The 14,687-nt window shown below is 43.6% G+C and overlaps 1 protein-coding gene across 1 annotated transcript in view; it reads left to right on the top strand.

The window, feature by feature from the left end:
• Nucleotides 1-4,656: 4,656 nt before the first annotated feature.
• SH3GL3 (SH3-domain GRB2-like 3) overlaps nt 4,657-14,687 on the top strand; it is a 176,858-nt gene continuing 166,827 nt past the window's right edge. Inside the window, exon 1 of the mRNA XM_012000687.1 lies at nt 4,657-5,110. Within this exon, the coding sequence (XP_011856077.1) occupies nt 5,066-5,110 (45 nt within the window). The 5' untranslated portion in view covers nt 4,657-5,065. The remainder of the gene's footprint in view (nt 5,111-14,687) is intronic.

The raw sequence follows: 14,687 nt of genomic DNA, 5'->3' as shown, positions 1-14,687 counted from the left end.
TAGTTTTTTGTATTTTTAGTACAGACGGAGTTTCACCGTGTTAGCCAGGATGGTCTCGATCTCCTGACCTCGTGATCCACCCGTCTTGGCCTCCCAAAGTGCTGGGATTACAGGCTTCAGCCACCGCGCCCGGCTGACAATATTTTTCTTTTTGTAATAAATATAAATGCTTAAATCTCTCTAGGAAAAGGCAAAGACATATTTTGGTCCAGAAACAAAATTAAATTTTATTCTGTTTATAAGAGCACGTGTCTACAACAAAATGAAAAGTAAAGCACTAATTAAGAGATAAGCACATATACACAAAAAGTAAGGATACAAATATGGGTATGCGCAAAGTAAAACAGAAGGCAAAAAGCTGTAAGTAGGAGAAAATATGTTTTTTTTCTACAGATAAAAGAAAAAATCGACAAGGAAAATATGACAATAATAAATACCCATAAGTAAAATACCATAGCACTGAAATGTTTAGAGCAAAAGTCCCAAATATAACATGCAACAGACATAATCACAATTGTAGCAAGAGATTGTAGAGAAGACTATCATACCACTCTATCTTTGACAAATAAAGTAGAAAAATATTGAAACACAGAGCATTTGAACAAGCTCAGACCTGATTTATGAGATATATGATGGGATATTTTGAACATTAATAAGCATGCTTCCCTCCCTTTCTAACTCCTACCCAGAATTCTTCTGCCCCCCAACCCTGCCCCCCAGATAGATATGAGTCACTCACTACAGAATGCAAATACTCATTAGACTCAAAAGCTGGCCTAGGCATAAGACAGATGAATGTCAATGTGTACTAGCATAGCACTCTGTGGACCAGAAAAGAGAAAGGAGGTGAGTCAAAGGCCACAAGAAAAAGAGCATAGGCTGGGAGCAGTGGCTCATGCCAGTAATTCCAGCACTTTGGGAGGCTGAGGTGGGCTGATTGCCTCAGCTCAGGAAAACCTGGTCTCTACCAAAACACAAAAAAATTAGCCGGGCATGGTGGCGTGTGCCTGTAGTCTCAGCTACTTGGGAGGCTGAGACAGGAGAATAACCTGAACCCAGGAGGTGGAGGTTGCAGTGAACCAAGTTTGCGCCACCTCACTCCAGCCTGGGCGACAGAGCGAGACCCCATCTCCAAAAAAAAAAAAAAAAAAAAAAAAAAAAAAAGAGCATAAGAGAACACTCAAACCTCTGCCAGAATATGGGCCATCTGGCAGAGTGCCAGAGACAACCACAGTGTCCTTCTTGTCATTGACTTGTGAAGATCACCAAATGCCCAAAATTCCTTCAGTTCATAGGGATGTGTGTCTGTGCCTCAGGACACTTCCCAGTCCCCATCAGTTTTATTCCACATGTAGACAAATCTGTCAAACAGTCTAGGATACTTGTATACACTTGTACACCCCTTCCGTAAACAGAGGAGCTGTGGGCCCTTGGTGATTGAAGGGTGATGGTGATGTGAAGGGGAAAGCCTTGAGCTGGCCAAGGGGGCTCTAGCTAGCATGACTTGGAAATCTTCCTCTGAGCTAGAAGCTGTGTAGAATACACACTCCTGTTACAGATGAACTAAACATCTGTATGTTTGAAATGGAAAATGAACAGTATTTCCAACCCCTATGATATGTGTTTACAATGAAACAACAGGCTATGTTTAAAAAAAAACCTTTTCAAGATATGTTATTTAACAATAGTATCACAAGTCTAGAATTTAACATAGAATAAATTTTAAAAAATCAAACCACCTAGAAAAGATTTTTTGGTTTGTTTGTTTGTTTGTTTTTAGACAGAGTCTCACTCTGTCACCCAGGCTAGAGTGCAGTGGCATGATCTCGGCTCACTGCAACCTCCACCTCCTGGGTTCAAGCAATTCTCCTGCCTCAGCCTCCCGAGTAGCTGGGACTACAGGCGTGCACCACCATGCCCAGCTAATTTTTGTGTTTTTTTTTTTTTGAGACCGAGTCTCACTCTGTTGCCCAGGCTGGAGTACAGGGGTGCGATCTCCGCTCACTGCAAGCTCCGCCTCCCAGGTTCATGCCCTTCTCCTGCCTCAGCCGCCTGAGTAGCTGGGACTACAGGTGCCTGCCACCATGCCTGGCTAATTTTTTGTGTTTTTAGTAGAGACAGAGTTTCACTATGTTAGCCAGGATGGTCTCGATCTCCTGACCTCGTGATCCGCCTACCTCGGCTTCCCAAAGAGCTGGAAATTGCAGGCGTGAGCCACCATGCCCGGCCTAGAAAAGCTTTTTAAAAAATTGTCCTGAATAACATTTGGATCAAAGAGGAACTCAAAACTATAATGACTACAGCCGTGTAATTAGAAAATAGGAGATCCATATTATTCATGAAAACAAGGTATGAAACCAAAGCCATACTCAGGAGGAAAATTTATAGTTTTGAAAAAATAAATAAAAGACATAAGAGATTAAGGATACCCAAATACACTTTAATGGGCATTTGTTGTTGCTCACATATAATATTTTTATATATATTCTCTAATATCTATGTTCTCTAACATATGATATATATTAAAGAATGTATATATTATATATACATAAAATTTGGCTGCCTAACCTCTGAAGCTTCTTCCTATAGTACGGAAATCTGCCATGGAGTGAATCCACCAATCAGATGCTGCCCCTGCTACTTTGCAGCTGGAGTCACTGCCTGAAAGGGCAGCCTTCATATTCTGGTAGCCATGGCCAGTGTTCAGTGACAGAGCCAGCGCATCCCAATAAAGCTGTTCCTGGACACCCTGTGGATCTCAGTGCTCAGATTCCTACTTGCTGCTCATCCCCTCCACCTTGTTCTGCACACCCCTCCTGTGAGTCTCTGGGCTGCCTGATATCCTTCTCCAGTACATTATTTTCCAGCGTACGTTAGCTAGAGTCAGTTTCTATTGTTAAAACCTTCAAACTCTCACTGGTCTTCTGAACAACACTGAAGGAAGGAATGTGTAAGAATAATGAAAGAAAAATCAATGAGAGAGAAAATTCTATAGCAATGATTGAGTACATTCAAAAATATTTTGAAAGACCAATAAAATCAGCAAACCTCCAATGAATCTATTCACTGCAAAAATTAAGACAAACCACAAAAACTTTTACAAAGAATAAAATGTATATGAAAGATTCTGAAGTTTAAAAAGTATGATCTGCAACTCTATATTTGATTAATGAAGAAGATAAATTACCAAAATTAACTGAAGTGGGAAACTTGAATGTACTAACGACTGTGGAGGAAATGCCAATAAGCTATTTTAAAAAAGCACCCCCCCCTCCCAAAGGGCACAGAGCCAGATTGGTCTAGGGGGAGGCACCATAAAACCGGTGCTATTTAAACCCCTCTGGAGCATGCAGAAAGAAGAAGCTGAGCAGCCCCGAATAGCCCAGGACAAGAGAGACCCGCCAGTCCTGGACTCCAGCTGCAGCTGGCTTTCTGCCTTACATATTGGTTGGCCTGCAGTGCAGCCTACTGTTGAGAGGCGTTTGGACTGTTGTGTGGACAGGTCATCTTGCTCTGCCATTCTGACCCAGCTGTCACCACCCTCACACTTTTTAGTTATCTATCAGTGGCTGGTGTCAGGCAGGTAAGCCCACAGCACTCACCCAAGTCATGCTCATTAACCCTCTGATTGGCTGTCCTTATCCCAGGACCTCCACTAAGTTCAAGCATTTTTTTCCCAGTATCAGAGGAGGAACACTGTTTATTCCAGTCTACATGCTCCAAATGGAAGTGAGGAAACCAAGGCCCAGAGAGGTGTGTACTCACTTGCCCAGTGGTCATTAGGATGAAGTCAGGGTTAGGACTAGCTGGGCACTGGGAGCTAACGGCTAGGGTAGGAACTGCATGACTTTTGTCTGGAGAAATGTTATGGCAGATGGACACCAGGGCACAGGCATATACCCGAAGTGTCCAGGGCAGACAGGACTGCTAGTCACCCCAGATGGGACCTGGTAAGGGCCCAAAAAGGGACTGAAGGTGGGAAATGTTTTTGTTTTTCAGTGTGAAGCGTTGTCAAATGTATGTTCTAGGTCTTGGGAATCCTCGGGACCTTTGGAAGCCAGATTCAGCGAAGATGCTGTACCTACTGGGGACAGCTCTGACAAGAGGTCAACGCAATGCTCCAGGTCCCTGGCTGGGTTTGGCTGTCGAGTGCGCCGACCTCTGGACCCTGTGCAAATGGACTGTAACGACACAGCTGGTAGGGGTTACTGAGGGAGCTGGGTCCCTGGTCTGGTGGACTCCCCCGGATTTGCAATGAGCTGTTTACGGCACCTTGGAGATAGTTGCTTTTAGTGCAGTTGACAGTGGGCTCAGAGCACCAAGTGGGCTAGCACCGTATTTATTAGAAAATTACTCCGTAACTCTAGGGCTCCCAGAAGACCAAAATAATCTGAGCAGATTGCACCCAGAGCACCGCGCGGAGAGAGAAGAAAGCCCGTCACCCACAGACCGCTTCCTCCTCCCACAGGTCCCCCATCCAGTTGCATTTCTCCCTCCCTAGGCGCATTTCGGAGCCTTCCTTTCTTAAACATACACCTAGCGAAAATTCGCCGGAGGGAGGCGATGTTCCCTGTGAGCCAAAGCCGGTTTCGCACCAAGACCCAGAAGCAGAGAGAACTGATCTCTCTCCCGGTACCCATGACAATCTCAGAGCTAGATCTATACCGTCCCGCGCCCAGCAAGAAGCACTGTGCGGCTGTGCTCCCCCGACCCCCAGGACATCCATCCCCACGCCTAGCTTCCCAGGCCGGTCTTCTGCGCGGCTCCAGTCGCCCAGGTCTCCACGCAACAATGAAGCGTGGGCGGCCCCAACGGCTTCATTTGCATATCGCTGCGGCTTGGCCAATGGGCTGTGCAGGGGCTTTGGAACGCAGTGTTGCCATCGGCGTGCGCGCGTGTGTGCGAGTGTGACAGCGGCTGTGGCTGTGGCCGTGGCCGTGGGAGGCGGGCTCGGCGGAGCCCAGCCGCGCGGGGACCGGCCCGGGCTCCCGCTCCTCGAGCGTGTCGCGGCCGCGTGGCCCGGCCGAGCCTTGAGACCACCTCGCCCCGGCCGGTCGCTGTCGCGATGTCGGTGGCCGGGCTGAAGAAGCAGTTCCACAAAGCCAGCCAGGTAGGGAGGCGCAGAGGAGGGAAGGAGGGAGGGGGACGCGGAGGCTGCGGCCCCCCCGAGGCTCCCGGGCCTTTGGGACTCCTGTTTCCTGAAGGGCCTCTCTCGAGGCTCAATTTCTTCCCGCCTAGGAGGGCGCGAGGGTGGGGTGAGGGGCCGCCTGTTTCTCCTCGGCGTCTTGGCGCCTTCTCCTTCCCATTCCCTGGCCCCCGGCTCTGCCCTGGGCCGTTGTAAATCAGAGAGATTCTGCGTCGCGGAGGGCAGAGGTGGCGGCCGCGGGGACTCGGGCGGCAGAGACGGAGTGGGCGTGGGGAGGCCCCTACCCCGCGCAAGGGGAGGACGACCACAGGGAGTTCGATGCCTACAGGGCCTCCCCCTAGTCTCCAGCCGTTTGGTTGGGAGCGCCTCGTGGGGGGCCCATCCTCCACCGGCCACCGGCGTCTCCAGAGATGCTGTGTATTTGGCGCTTGGCTGGGTCCCGCTGAGCTCCCGGCGCGCGCCTCGAAATGGTCCCGGCTGGACTGTGCCCGGCTCCCTGGCTGGGGCTCTCCACCGCAGTCCTTCCCCTCCCCACCGTCTTCCCGGTGTGGGCCTGCGGCTGGGCATTAGGCTTCTGCTCTCAAAGAGCTGACAGCCTGCAGGGGAGACACGGAGACAGACACGTAAACAAACAGTGCTAGACACACCTCCACGCACAGAGGATGGCAAATAACACAGTGGGGGCGTCAGGGAGAGCTTCCCGGAGGAGGAGACATGTCATTTGAGAATTAAGTATGAGGAGGAATTATGGTTGAGGGTGTGGGAGGATAGGAGGAAAGCCGTTCTGAGCAGAGGAAACAGGAAAATAGGCGGGGAGACATGAAATTGATGTGTGTGTGTGTGTGTGTGTGTGTGTGTGTGTGTCATGAAATTGATGTGTGTGTGTGTGTGTGTGTTGATGATAAGCAAATTTGTTTTTCAACATCAACATTGCAGGCTCTTCCAGCTATGGCAGAGCTCATGTTGTAAAACCTGTTCCCCACCAGCACCGCTGGGTCTGTTGCTTCTCACCACCTCTCTCCCCAACCCCAGCCCCCATTTTGCTAGAGCCAGGGTAGACAGATTTCATTCAACGTCCACATTTGTGGTGAGGTGTCATCCTGCTTCTCCCACAAGTTGGCCCATAGAAAGCAACTGGAATTAGAAGATTCTCTTCCTCTAGCCCCAATTCCAGGTTGAAGGCCACTGCTGTCCCCTCACTCCCACTCTTTCCATATGGAAACTGGGTGATGCTGTTTATGGCTGTGGGCACTGGGTAGACAGTGCTGCTATTCAGGGTGTTAAGGGGCCCTGGAGGAGAGGCTATTCATGCGAGGGTGGAGATGATGGATTCACCGCTGAACCCAGGGACTTTGAGGGGTCTCTGGGACATTCAGATGTCACTGGCCTGGGTTGGGGTGCATATCCTGACCTGGAGCTCAGGGGGTGAGGCTGGTACTGGAGCTACAGATTTTTCGTGATTTCCAGCCTAAACGGAGATTTAAAAATGTGTGTGTAGACAAAAGTGAGAAAAGGCACAGTGAGTTACAGACAGACTCTAGAGAGCACCCACATTTAGGGACAGTGTTTAGCCCAATACTTGATGAGCAGTGACGACTCAATAAATATTTATTGAATAGATGAAATTTTGGAGTGGCACAACACAGGAAAGAAAAAACTGGTAGGTTACAGGAGAGAGAAGAACATCATGGAAGGGGGGGCATTTAAAGGCAGGAGCAATCAACAAGTGCTTCTGTGAGCTAGGTATTGTGGAGTGCTCTCAGCTGGTACAGCCAAGAGGCCGAGTGCTGCTGTGGGCAGAGCAGTGCCAGAGTAATCGCTGGCTGTGCTTGTTACACTGGCTTCCTTAGCATTGGCAGGAAATAAGCCTCCTCTTTCAAAAACTTTTCCTTTATTGGTTATGGACTTCATAGGAGCAAATCTGAAAGATAAGCAAATCTCAGAGATAATGTAAGCCCTTGGGTGATTTAAGTTGGTTTCTGACCAGTAACCAGAATGAATGATTGAAATCCTTGGAAGTTATTGGCATTGGAGAAATATTTTGCTAGTCATGGGTAGTTTGGTTTAACTATCTGTAATCAGTCCATTAAAAATGAAATGAGCAGAAGGTCTAATTTAGTCTTTTTTTTTTTTATTTTTTGCAAGATCTGAAATAATTTGTGTCTTTACCTGAAAGGAGAGACATCACAGATTCCCTCTGGGCTTCCTAGCCATGTTTTGTGGTTAAAAGTACTCAGTAGATATGTTTTAATATGTTCTAGAAGTCTTTCTAAGAAGTCTTGCAATGCAACAATTTGGTGGAGAAATCAGATCGGTTTAATATAATATGAGGAAGCGCAATAATAAAAAATGCCAGATGTTTTTCTCAGACAACATTTTAACAGCAGGTTTTAATTCATACAGAATTTTCCCCAGGCAGGGGAAGGGAGCCCCAGATGATGTCAATGACTAAAATAATTTCCAGGGATCTAGGTCTGGCTCAGCCACTGACCAGCTCTGTAACCTTGGGAACATAACTTAACCCATGTGGACCTTGGTTTCTATCTGTATGATGACTCAGGGAATTTAGAAGCTATGTTTCTGTTATAAAATTGATTGTGGCAATGGTTTCACAACTCTGTGAATATGCTAAAAACCATTGGATTTTACACTTTAAGAGAATTGTATGGTATGTGAAATATATCTCAATAAAGTGATATGCGTATGTCTCTGTGTCTCTGGGTGTGTATGTATGTAGACATCTGAGTGCTGAAATTCTTAAGTAATTTACTTTAAGCATTTCAGAGTAAGACAAAGATGATAAAGTGGACCTTTTACAGATAAGGGATCCAGGACCATGGCAAACTGAGATTAGTTTTCTGAAAGATAGGCAAGGTAAAATTAACTATAACCTGGTTAACTGTTCCTTTTTTCCTGATACCTTCCCTATCTCTGGGGGAAAAAAACCCTGCTTTACAGAGAATGAACAACCGTAAACCCTGGGGATTATGCATCATTTTGGCAGCACACGGAGACCAACAGGAAAGAGGAAGAAATATGCTAAAATGAGAAGAATATAAGTTGAGTTAACAAAAAAATTTAATTCTAAGTTTCAACATTTGAGACTAGAACCCAAATTTTTCAAGTGCATAGTTAAATATTTTTTCTCTTGACAAGATTTTTTTTTGACAGAGCTGTTTACTCTTCTGGTAGGGATGTAGCTTGAGCTGTTATAAATAAATACAAATAGCATAGCTATGGCATTGTGGTTTCTTGTTAAACGTGGTGCCTCACCAATAAAAATATAGCTTACAATAATTACATTTGTGTTTCCACTCACTGATTTGTATTTGTATGCTTATTTCATAGTAATTTTTCTTGACAGCATTTATTGTTGAAGAAGGAAGTTCAGGGCACACCTGTGTGTGCTCTGACCTGAAAAGTACCAATAGCCATATTCTTTCCATTTCTGGACCTTCTTGTCTTCCAGCGTTCTTGTTCTGCATCCCATAAAAGCCCAGGGACCAGTTTCATCTCTTCTCCTCCTCTCCTTCTCTCCCAAGACTAACCATCTACTGATGACATTTGTGGGCTCCATGCTAAATTTACTTCTTTCTGCCTTTTAACTTCCATCATGTGACTCAGCAACACATGCCAGAGATTAAAGGACAGTGCTTGTAGGGCAGAAAGAAGGGGAACTTTGAACACAGTGCTTTTTTACAACTTTTTCCCCTTTCTCTTTTAATGCATTAGCCAGAAAAATGATAAGGGGTCATGAGGGGCCTGGACATATTCCCTGTAATCACTGACTGTACAGCTGGCCATTTAGGGGTAAATGCTTCAGGGAAGGATATTCTTTGTAAATCATGAGATTCCCTAGGGAGGCAATGAATGTCTCTTGTTTCACTATCTCATTAGAGAGAAAGATAAAAATGCACTTTGCAAAATCCATAATGATTTATTTTTTTCTCTTAGACGCATCAGAAAATATATTAAAGCTAAAACATTGTTGCTCCTTTTCACATAGACTGCTTGATAAATTAATTGATCTGTTTTTTTCTTTAAAGTCAGGGTGTGAAGATAGCTGTTTAAAAAGAATTTTTTTTTTTTTTAAGACGGAGTCTCGCTCTGTCCCCCAGGCTGGAGTGCAGTGGCCGGATCTCAGCTCACTGCAAGCTCCGCCTCCCGGGTTCACGCCATTCTCCCGCCTCAGCCTCCCGAGTAGCTGGGACTACAGGCGCCCGCCACCTCGCCCGGGTAGTTTTTTGTATTTTTTAGTAGAGACGGGGTTTCACCCTGTTAGCCAGGATGGTCTGGATCTCCTGACCCCGTGATCCGCCCGTCTCGGCCTCCCAAAGTGCTGGCATTACAGGCTTGAGCCACCGCGCCCGGCCTGATTTTGATTTTTTAAAATATCTTAAGGATATAATACGATCTAAGTATTTCTTACCACTGGGGACTTTTTGTTCTATAAAGTAAATGTAACTCACGGTATCACTTGGAATTTGATTAAAAAATGCATTTGAAAGCAGGGATTTTTTTTCCTATTGCTTTAGTTTAATTTTTCAGCTTTATTAACAAATTGAATGTAAATTAATTTCCCAAAGTTAAGTGTGTGGGGAAGCTATTATTGGCATGCTTTACCCAGAAAATAAAACTGTCAGGAAACAAGTGACACAGTGTTCGGCTAAATGGTGAACATATTCTGGAGAATCTTTATCAGCAAAATGTGGATAGTTAGCTTTTGCTTTTCAGTAGAAACCTGGAAAAGTGTTGAGCTGGGGGGAGAGTCTGAGAGAAGTACTATTGACGAGATCAGGGAGGCATTGTTTCCAATTCTAACTATTCCATTTCTTTGAAATGCCTTCCTCATGGGAATTCCTTCCCAATTTCCAGGGTCATCCCACTGTTTTTACCACACACAGCACCAGCAGCTAGTGACCTTCCTGAGCCAGGTGTCGCCCCTTCTGACTTCCAAATCCAGTGGATAATGGGGTCTTTTCCCTGTCCCTGGCTACATCTTCCTCAAACAGTATTGCTACTAAGTACTTTACCTGTTCAAATCATCCGTCAGTGGTAGAGGCTGCTGCTTAGAGGCTGCTGCTATTTCAGGCTGGATGACTGAGTCCTCCCTAGTGAATCTGATATCCGAGTCACATCTCATCCTTGTCCACCTTTCTTCCTTGTGGGCTACAAATCAAAACTCTGGAGGGTCTTGTGAGCTCATATGTAGTGCTTCAGTGCTTCTCCAGTGCAACAGTGGAAGACACACCTGGCTAGTCACACCACTGTGTTTCCAATCCCATCTCCTCTCATTTTCTCAGGGACTTTGCTCTTGTTGCATCTCTTCTCTGCACTATTGTTTCTTCTCTCCTGGATGAATTTCACTGTAGGACAAAGAAGGGTGTATTCTCCAGAGGGATAGTACTAATAGGCTAGATGTATATATGAAAGGGAGTTTATTCAGGAGTATTGACTCACACAATCACAAGGTGAAGTCCCACGATAGGCCATCTGCAAGCTGAGGAGCAAGGAAGCCCATCTGAGTCCCCAAACCTGAAAAGTAGGGAAGCCAACAGTGCAGCCTTCAGTCTGGGCCCAAGGCCCGAGAGCCCCTGGCAAACCACTGGTTTAAGTCCAAGAGTCCAAAAGCTTAAGAACTTGGAGTCCAATGTTTGAGGGCAGGAAGCATCCAGCATGGGAGAAAGATGAAGGCCAGAAGACTCAGCCAGTCTAGTCTTTCCACGTTCTTCTGCCTGGTTTATTCTACCTGCTCTATCAGCTGATTAGATGGTGTCCACCCAGAACGAGGGTGGGTCTGCCTCTCCCAGTCCACTGGCTCAAAAGTTAATCTCCTTTAGCAACACCCTTATAGACACACCCAGAAACAATACTTTGCATTCTTCAGTCCAATCAAGTTGACACTCAACATTAGCCATCACACTAGGGTTTAAGAAAATGATGGCAGGTCAAACAAGTCGTGGAGGATTTATAAAAGATGGGTCTTGTAAAGGGAGTTTTGTGTATAATCAGGTTGGCTGGGATTGGAAGGGAATTTAAGAATTTAGCCTTGGTATCAGGGATAGACTGATGCAGGACCAGAGCAACAAGATTTTCTCAGAATGTTGATCTACTCCTTGTAAAAACTTGCAACAGGATTTGATTTTAATTCTGAAATCGATTTCTTTGTATTTTCAACCGTCTTCTGAACTACAGCTTTTTTCATGTTTTACGATTTCTGCCTAATTTCAAACTGAAAGTGCTGCCTCCTTCATTTAAAATGATAATTTCATTTCTTGAGATAGAGTTTTGCTCTTAAAGCTTTCCAGAGTCACATCTCAAGAGTTCGGCTTTTTGCCACATCTCACGACATACAATTTGCAGGTCATGCATTATTGCCTTCTGCTCTTCTTCCTTCTCTCCTTGAAAAGGTACACCTTCTTGTTTAACTGGAGTGGTGACTCTCTCACTCACAAGTTTTTCATCAGTTCCTGTGGCTGTTTCCCCTCCACCCCTCCAGTTCTCACTCTGTTATTGTGGCCTCCCCTCCCCTCATTTCCCCTCCCCTCCCTTCCCTTCCCTTCTCTTCCCTTCCCTCCTTTCTCTCTCTCTCTTCTGTCCCTTCCTTCCCTCTGTTTCTTCCTTCCTCCCTCCCTCCCGTCCTTCCTTCCTACCTTCCTTCTTTCCTTCCTTGACTGGGTCTTGCTGTGTCGCCCAGGCTGGAGTGCAGTTGTGTGTTCATAGCTCACTGCAGCCTTGACCTCCTGGGCTTAAACGATCCTCTCACTTTAGTGTCCTAAGTAACTGGGACTAAAGATGGATGCCACCACGCCTGGCTTTGGCTTTTCTTGATGTGTCTAAATTGTTCCATATAACCAGGCAATTTCATGTGCCTTTAATTTTTCTAAAAGCCATGCATTCCACTGCTCAAGGTACTGGTTTCCTTGTTTACATTTTTCTTCTATAATATGATATATACTCATAACCTTGGACACATACTTTTCCAGTGTCTAATTGAATTCAAATACCGTTTCATCAGGTTTGACTTCCAGTTTATCTAAATGGGATTCCCAAAGGAAGAAGTACTCATATCGCAGGAGGTTTTTCTTTGCCTTTTCAGTAAATTGCCTGGGAAACAGAGCTTTCATGTTTTATTAAGAGTTTACTGTGCTTTGTGCTGTCTTTATTAGTTTTTTGATTATTTAGAAAAACTGCATCATCTTTAATAAGTGATGTTCATCTTTAAAAAACTCTGTGTGTGGATGTGTTGATATGAATATTCTAAAAACTATGTAAACTGTATGAGAGTCTGATGGTCTTGGTATGATGCTGTGAATCATAATTCTGGTTGTTATCTTAAAATATTGTACCCAATAGAAGTAACTAAATTTCCTTGTTAATTGTTTGTTACAATGAATTCTCATCGAATTTTTAACCATGGCTATTCTAAATTTTTGTCATCCACAGTTTTAATTTTTCTCACAAAGTCATCTGCAGTCAGATTCATGGAAAAGACTAAGAAGTAGCCTTGAATATGTTACTGATAACTTAAAAATCAATGGATTAAGTACAAATTTCCAAAACTCTAATTAAAATAACTGACATATTCATGAAACTGCTAACCGAGATCAAACAGAGCAACAATGAATTACATGGGACTAAACTGATAATGGATTATGATTTTTGTTACTTTCATTTAAAATATTGCTAATTCTTTAATATTTTATTTTCCGGATTTAAGGAAACTTTTCTCTTAAGGTACCTATAGCAATTTGGTTATGTTTACTCTTATAAATAATATTAAAATGTTTGCTTTTTCTCCCTACCTTATCTCTCTAAAATTAAAAAAAAAACTATTCATGAGTATTTTTTATTTTATGACAATGTATTTACATAATTTTGATAAAAATCTCTTTTTTAAATAACAAGATACAATTTAAAATATTAATTGTATTAGCAAGGTTTGACTTAGACATCATATTTAAAAATTCTTGTAGGTACTTCGGATAAAATCTGAAGCCCACCTTGATTTGGCCTTCTTGCTTCAAAAGTTAAAAAAAAAAAGTTCAATCTGAGATTCAATCACTGTTCTCACTGTACTTACGTAAATACTCAGAACAAATCTGGTAAAACTAATTTATTTTACATACAAATTAGTCTTGCTCTGAGTATTTTGGTAAAATTAGGATGACAATTGATATACCCTTTATTAGATGTAGTCTTGTGAGTTGTTTTCAGGTTTTATTATATACTTGTAGAAGGGATTGGATCTTAAATTCTTCTAGGTTCCTCTAATCCAATTTTCTCCTATAGAGTTTTTAAATAGAATTACTAACAATGGAAACCGTTCTTTTCTAAAGTGCTGTAAGCTAAAACTAAACAACTTAATATAAATTACAAGGGACAAGCCTTGTGCCTGATATGTGGGCCACACAGAAAGTTCACCAAACAGCCTGATGCCATAGCCAGGGGCATTTAGACTGCAAAATTGCTGACTTCATGCTGTGGACAGTGTTTCCCAAAGCCGTTGGAACAAGACATCATAATGAGATTCTTACCCCTTGTAATGCCTCCTTTTTTGACTTGACAGGATAATGCCATAATTAAAATTTCACAATCAGTAACAATTACGGGTAACTTAACAAAACCTGATCTAAGAAATCCTTTAGTCCACCTACTGAGTAGCTTTGGCAATATCCCTAACAACTTTTTGTTCATATTGTACTAGTGGTCCCTTTTACAGAGTTAGCACTGTCTGCTTTAATTTAACCCAGTCATAGAATACTACTCAATGGCTATGGCAAGTCTTACCCAGTTTCTCCATGGTCTTTTGATTTGTTTGGTTGATTGCCCTTAGGCTTGGCAGAACCATTGCATAAAGTAGATTTGTCATACTCCTGTTGTTTTTACTTTGTATTTTCCTTTTAAAAATATGTACCTAATGTCTGTCAAATTTCTGCAGAAATGCAGCTTCTAATAGAGTGATGTTTGTCCAGTGTCTTAAAATGATAGCCGACATCTATGGAACAGACAAAATCAAACTTGATGACATCCAGACAGACAAAGCCTGAGAGCTTCTCCTTATGGCCTTCTTGTTGCTCAAATGTGGCTAAAATGGCTTGATAACTGACTTCCAGCTGATAATCACCTGCCCCTGATGTTGTATAAGAGTATCTATCCAGGACAGGTCCATCCCAGCACCCAGGGGCATTCAAAACCTGACTACAGGCTGATCGATCTTTCTCCGAAGAAAGATCTTCATTAAAGGGGGAAGTGTGAAAGTTGCAGATATGAGGAAAAAATCTGTTCTGTCAGACTCAGACAAATTTGAGACAGGGAAGCATTAAGGAGAAGGGCTCATGCTTGCATATCCGAGATAAGGCTATGTCAAGGACTTTCTAAAATAACTCCACAAGAAATTCCTTCACATCTTTCACATATCTCATTCTTTTCGTGACTGAATGTTCTGCACATATGCTTACATTTCTATGACCAGGTTTATCATTAGACATTCTTTAGAACTGTAGCAATTCAGATAAGATGCTCTTGAAAGAACCCTTGC

This window comes from Mandrillus leucophaeus, unplaced genomic scaffold, assembly GCF_000951045.1.
Source record: "Mandrillus leucophaeus isolate KB7577 unplaced genomic scaffold, Mleu.le_1.0 Scaffold639, whole genome shotgun sequence".
Lineage (NCBI taxonomy): Eukaryota > Metazoa > Chordata > Mammalia > Primates > Cercopithecidae > Mandrillus > Mandrillus leucophaeus.
The sequence above is the reverse complement of the archived record's forward strand: the minus strand, read 5'-3'. Positions and strand labels throughout refer to the sequence as shown.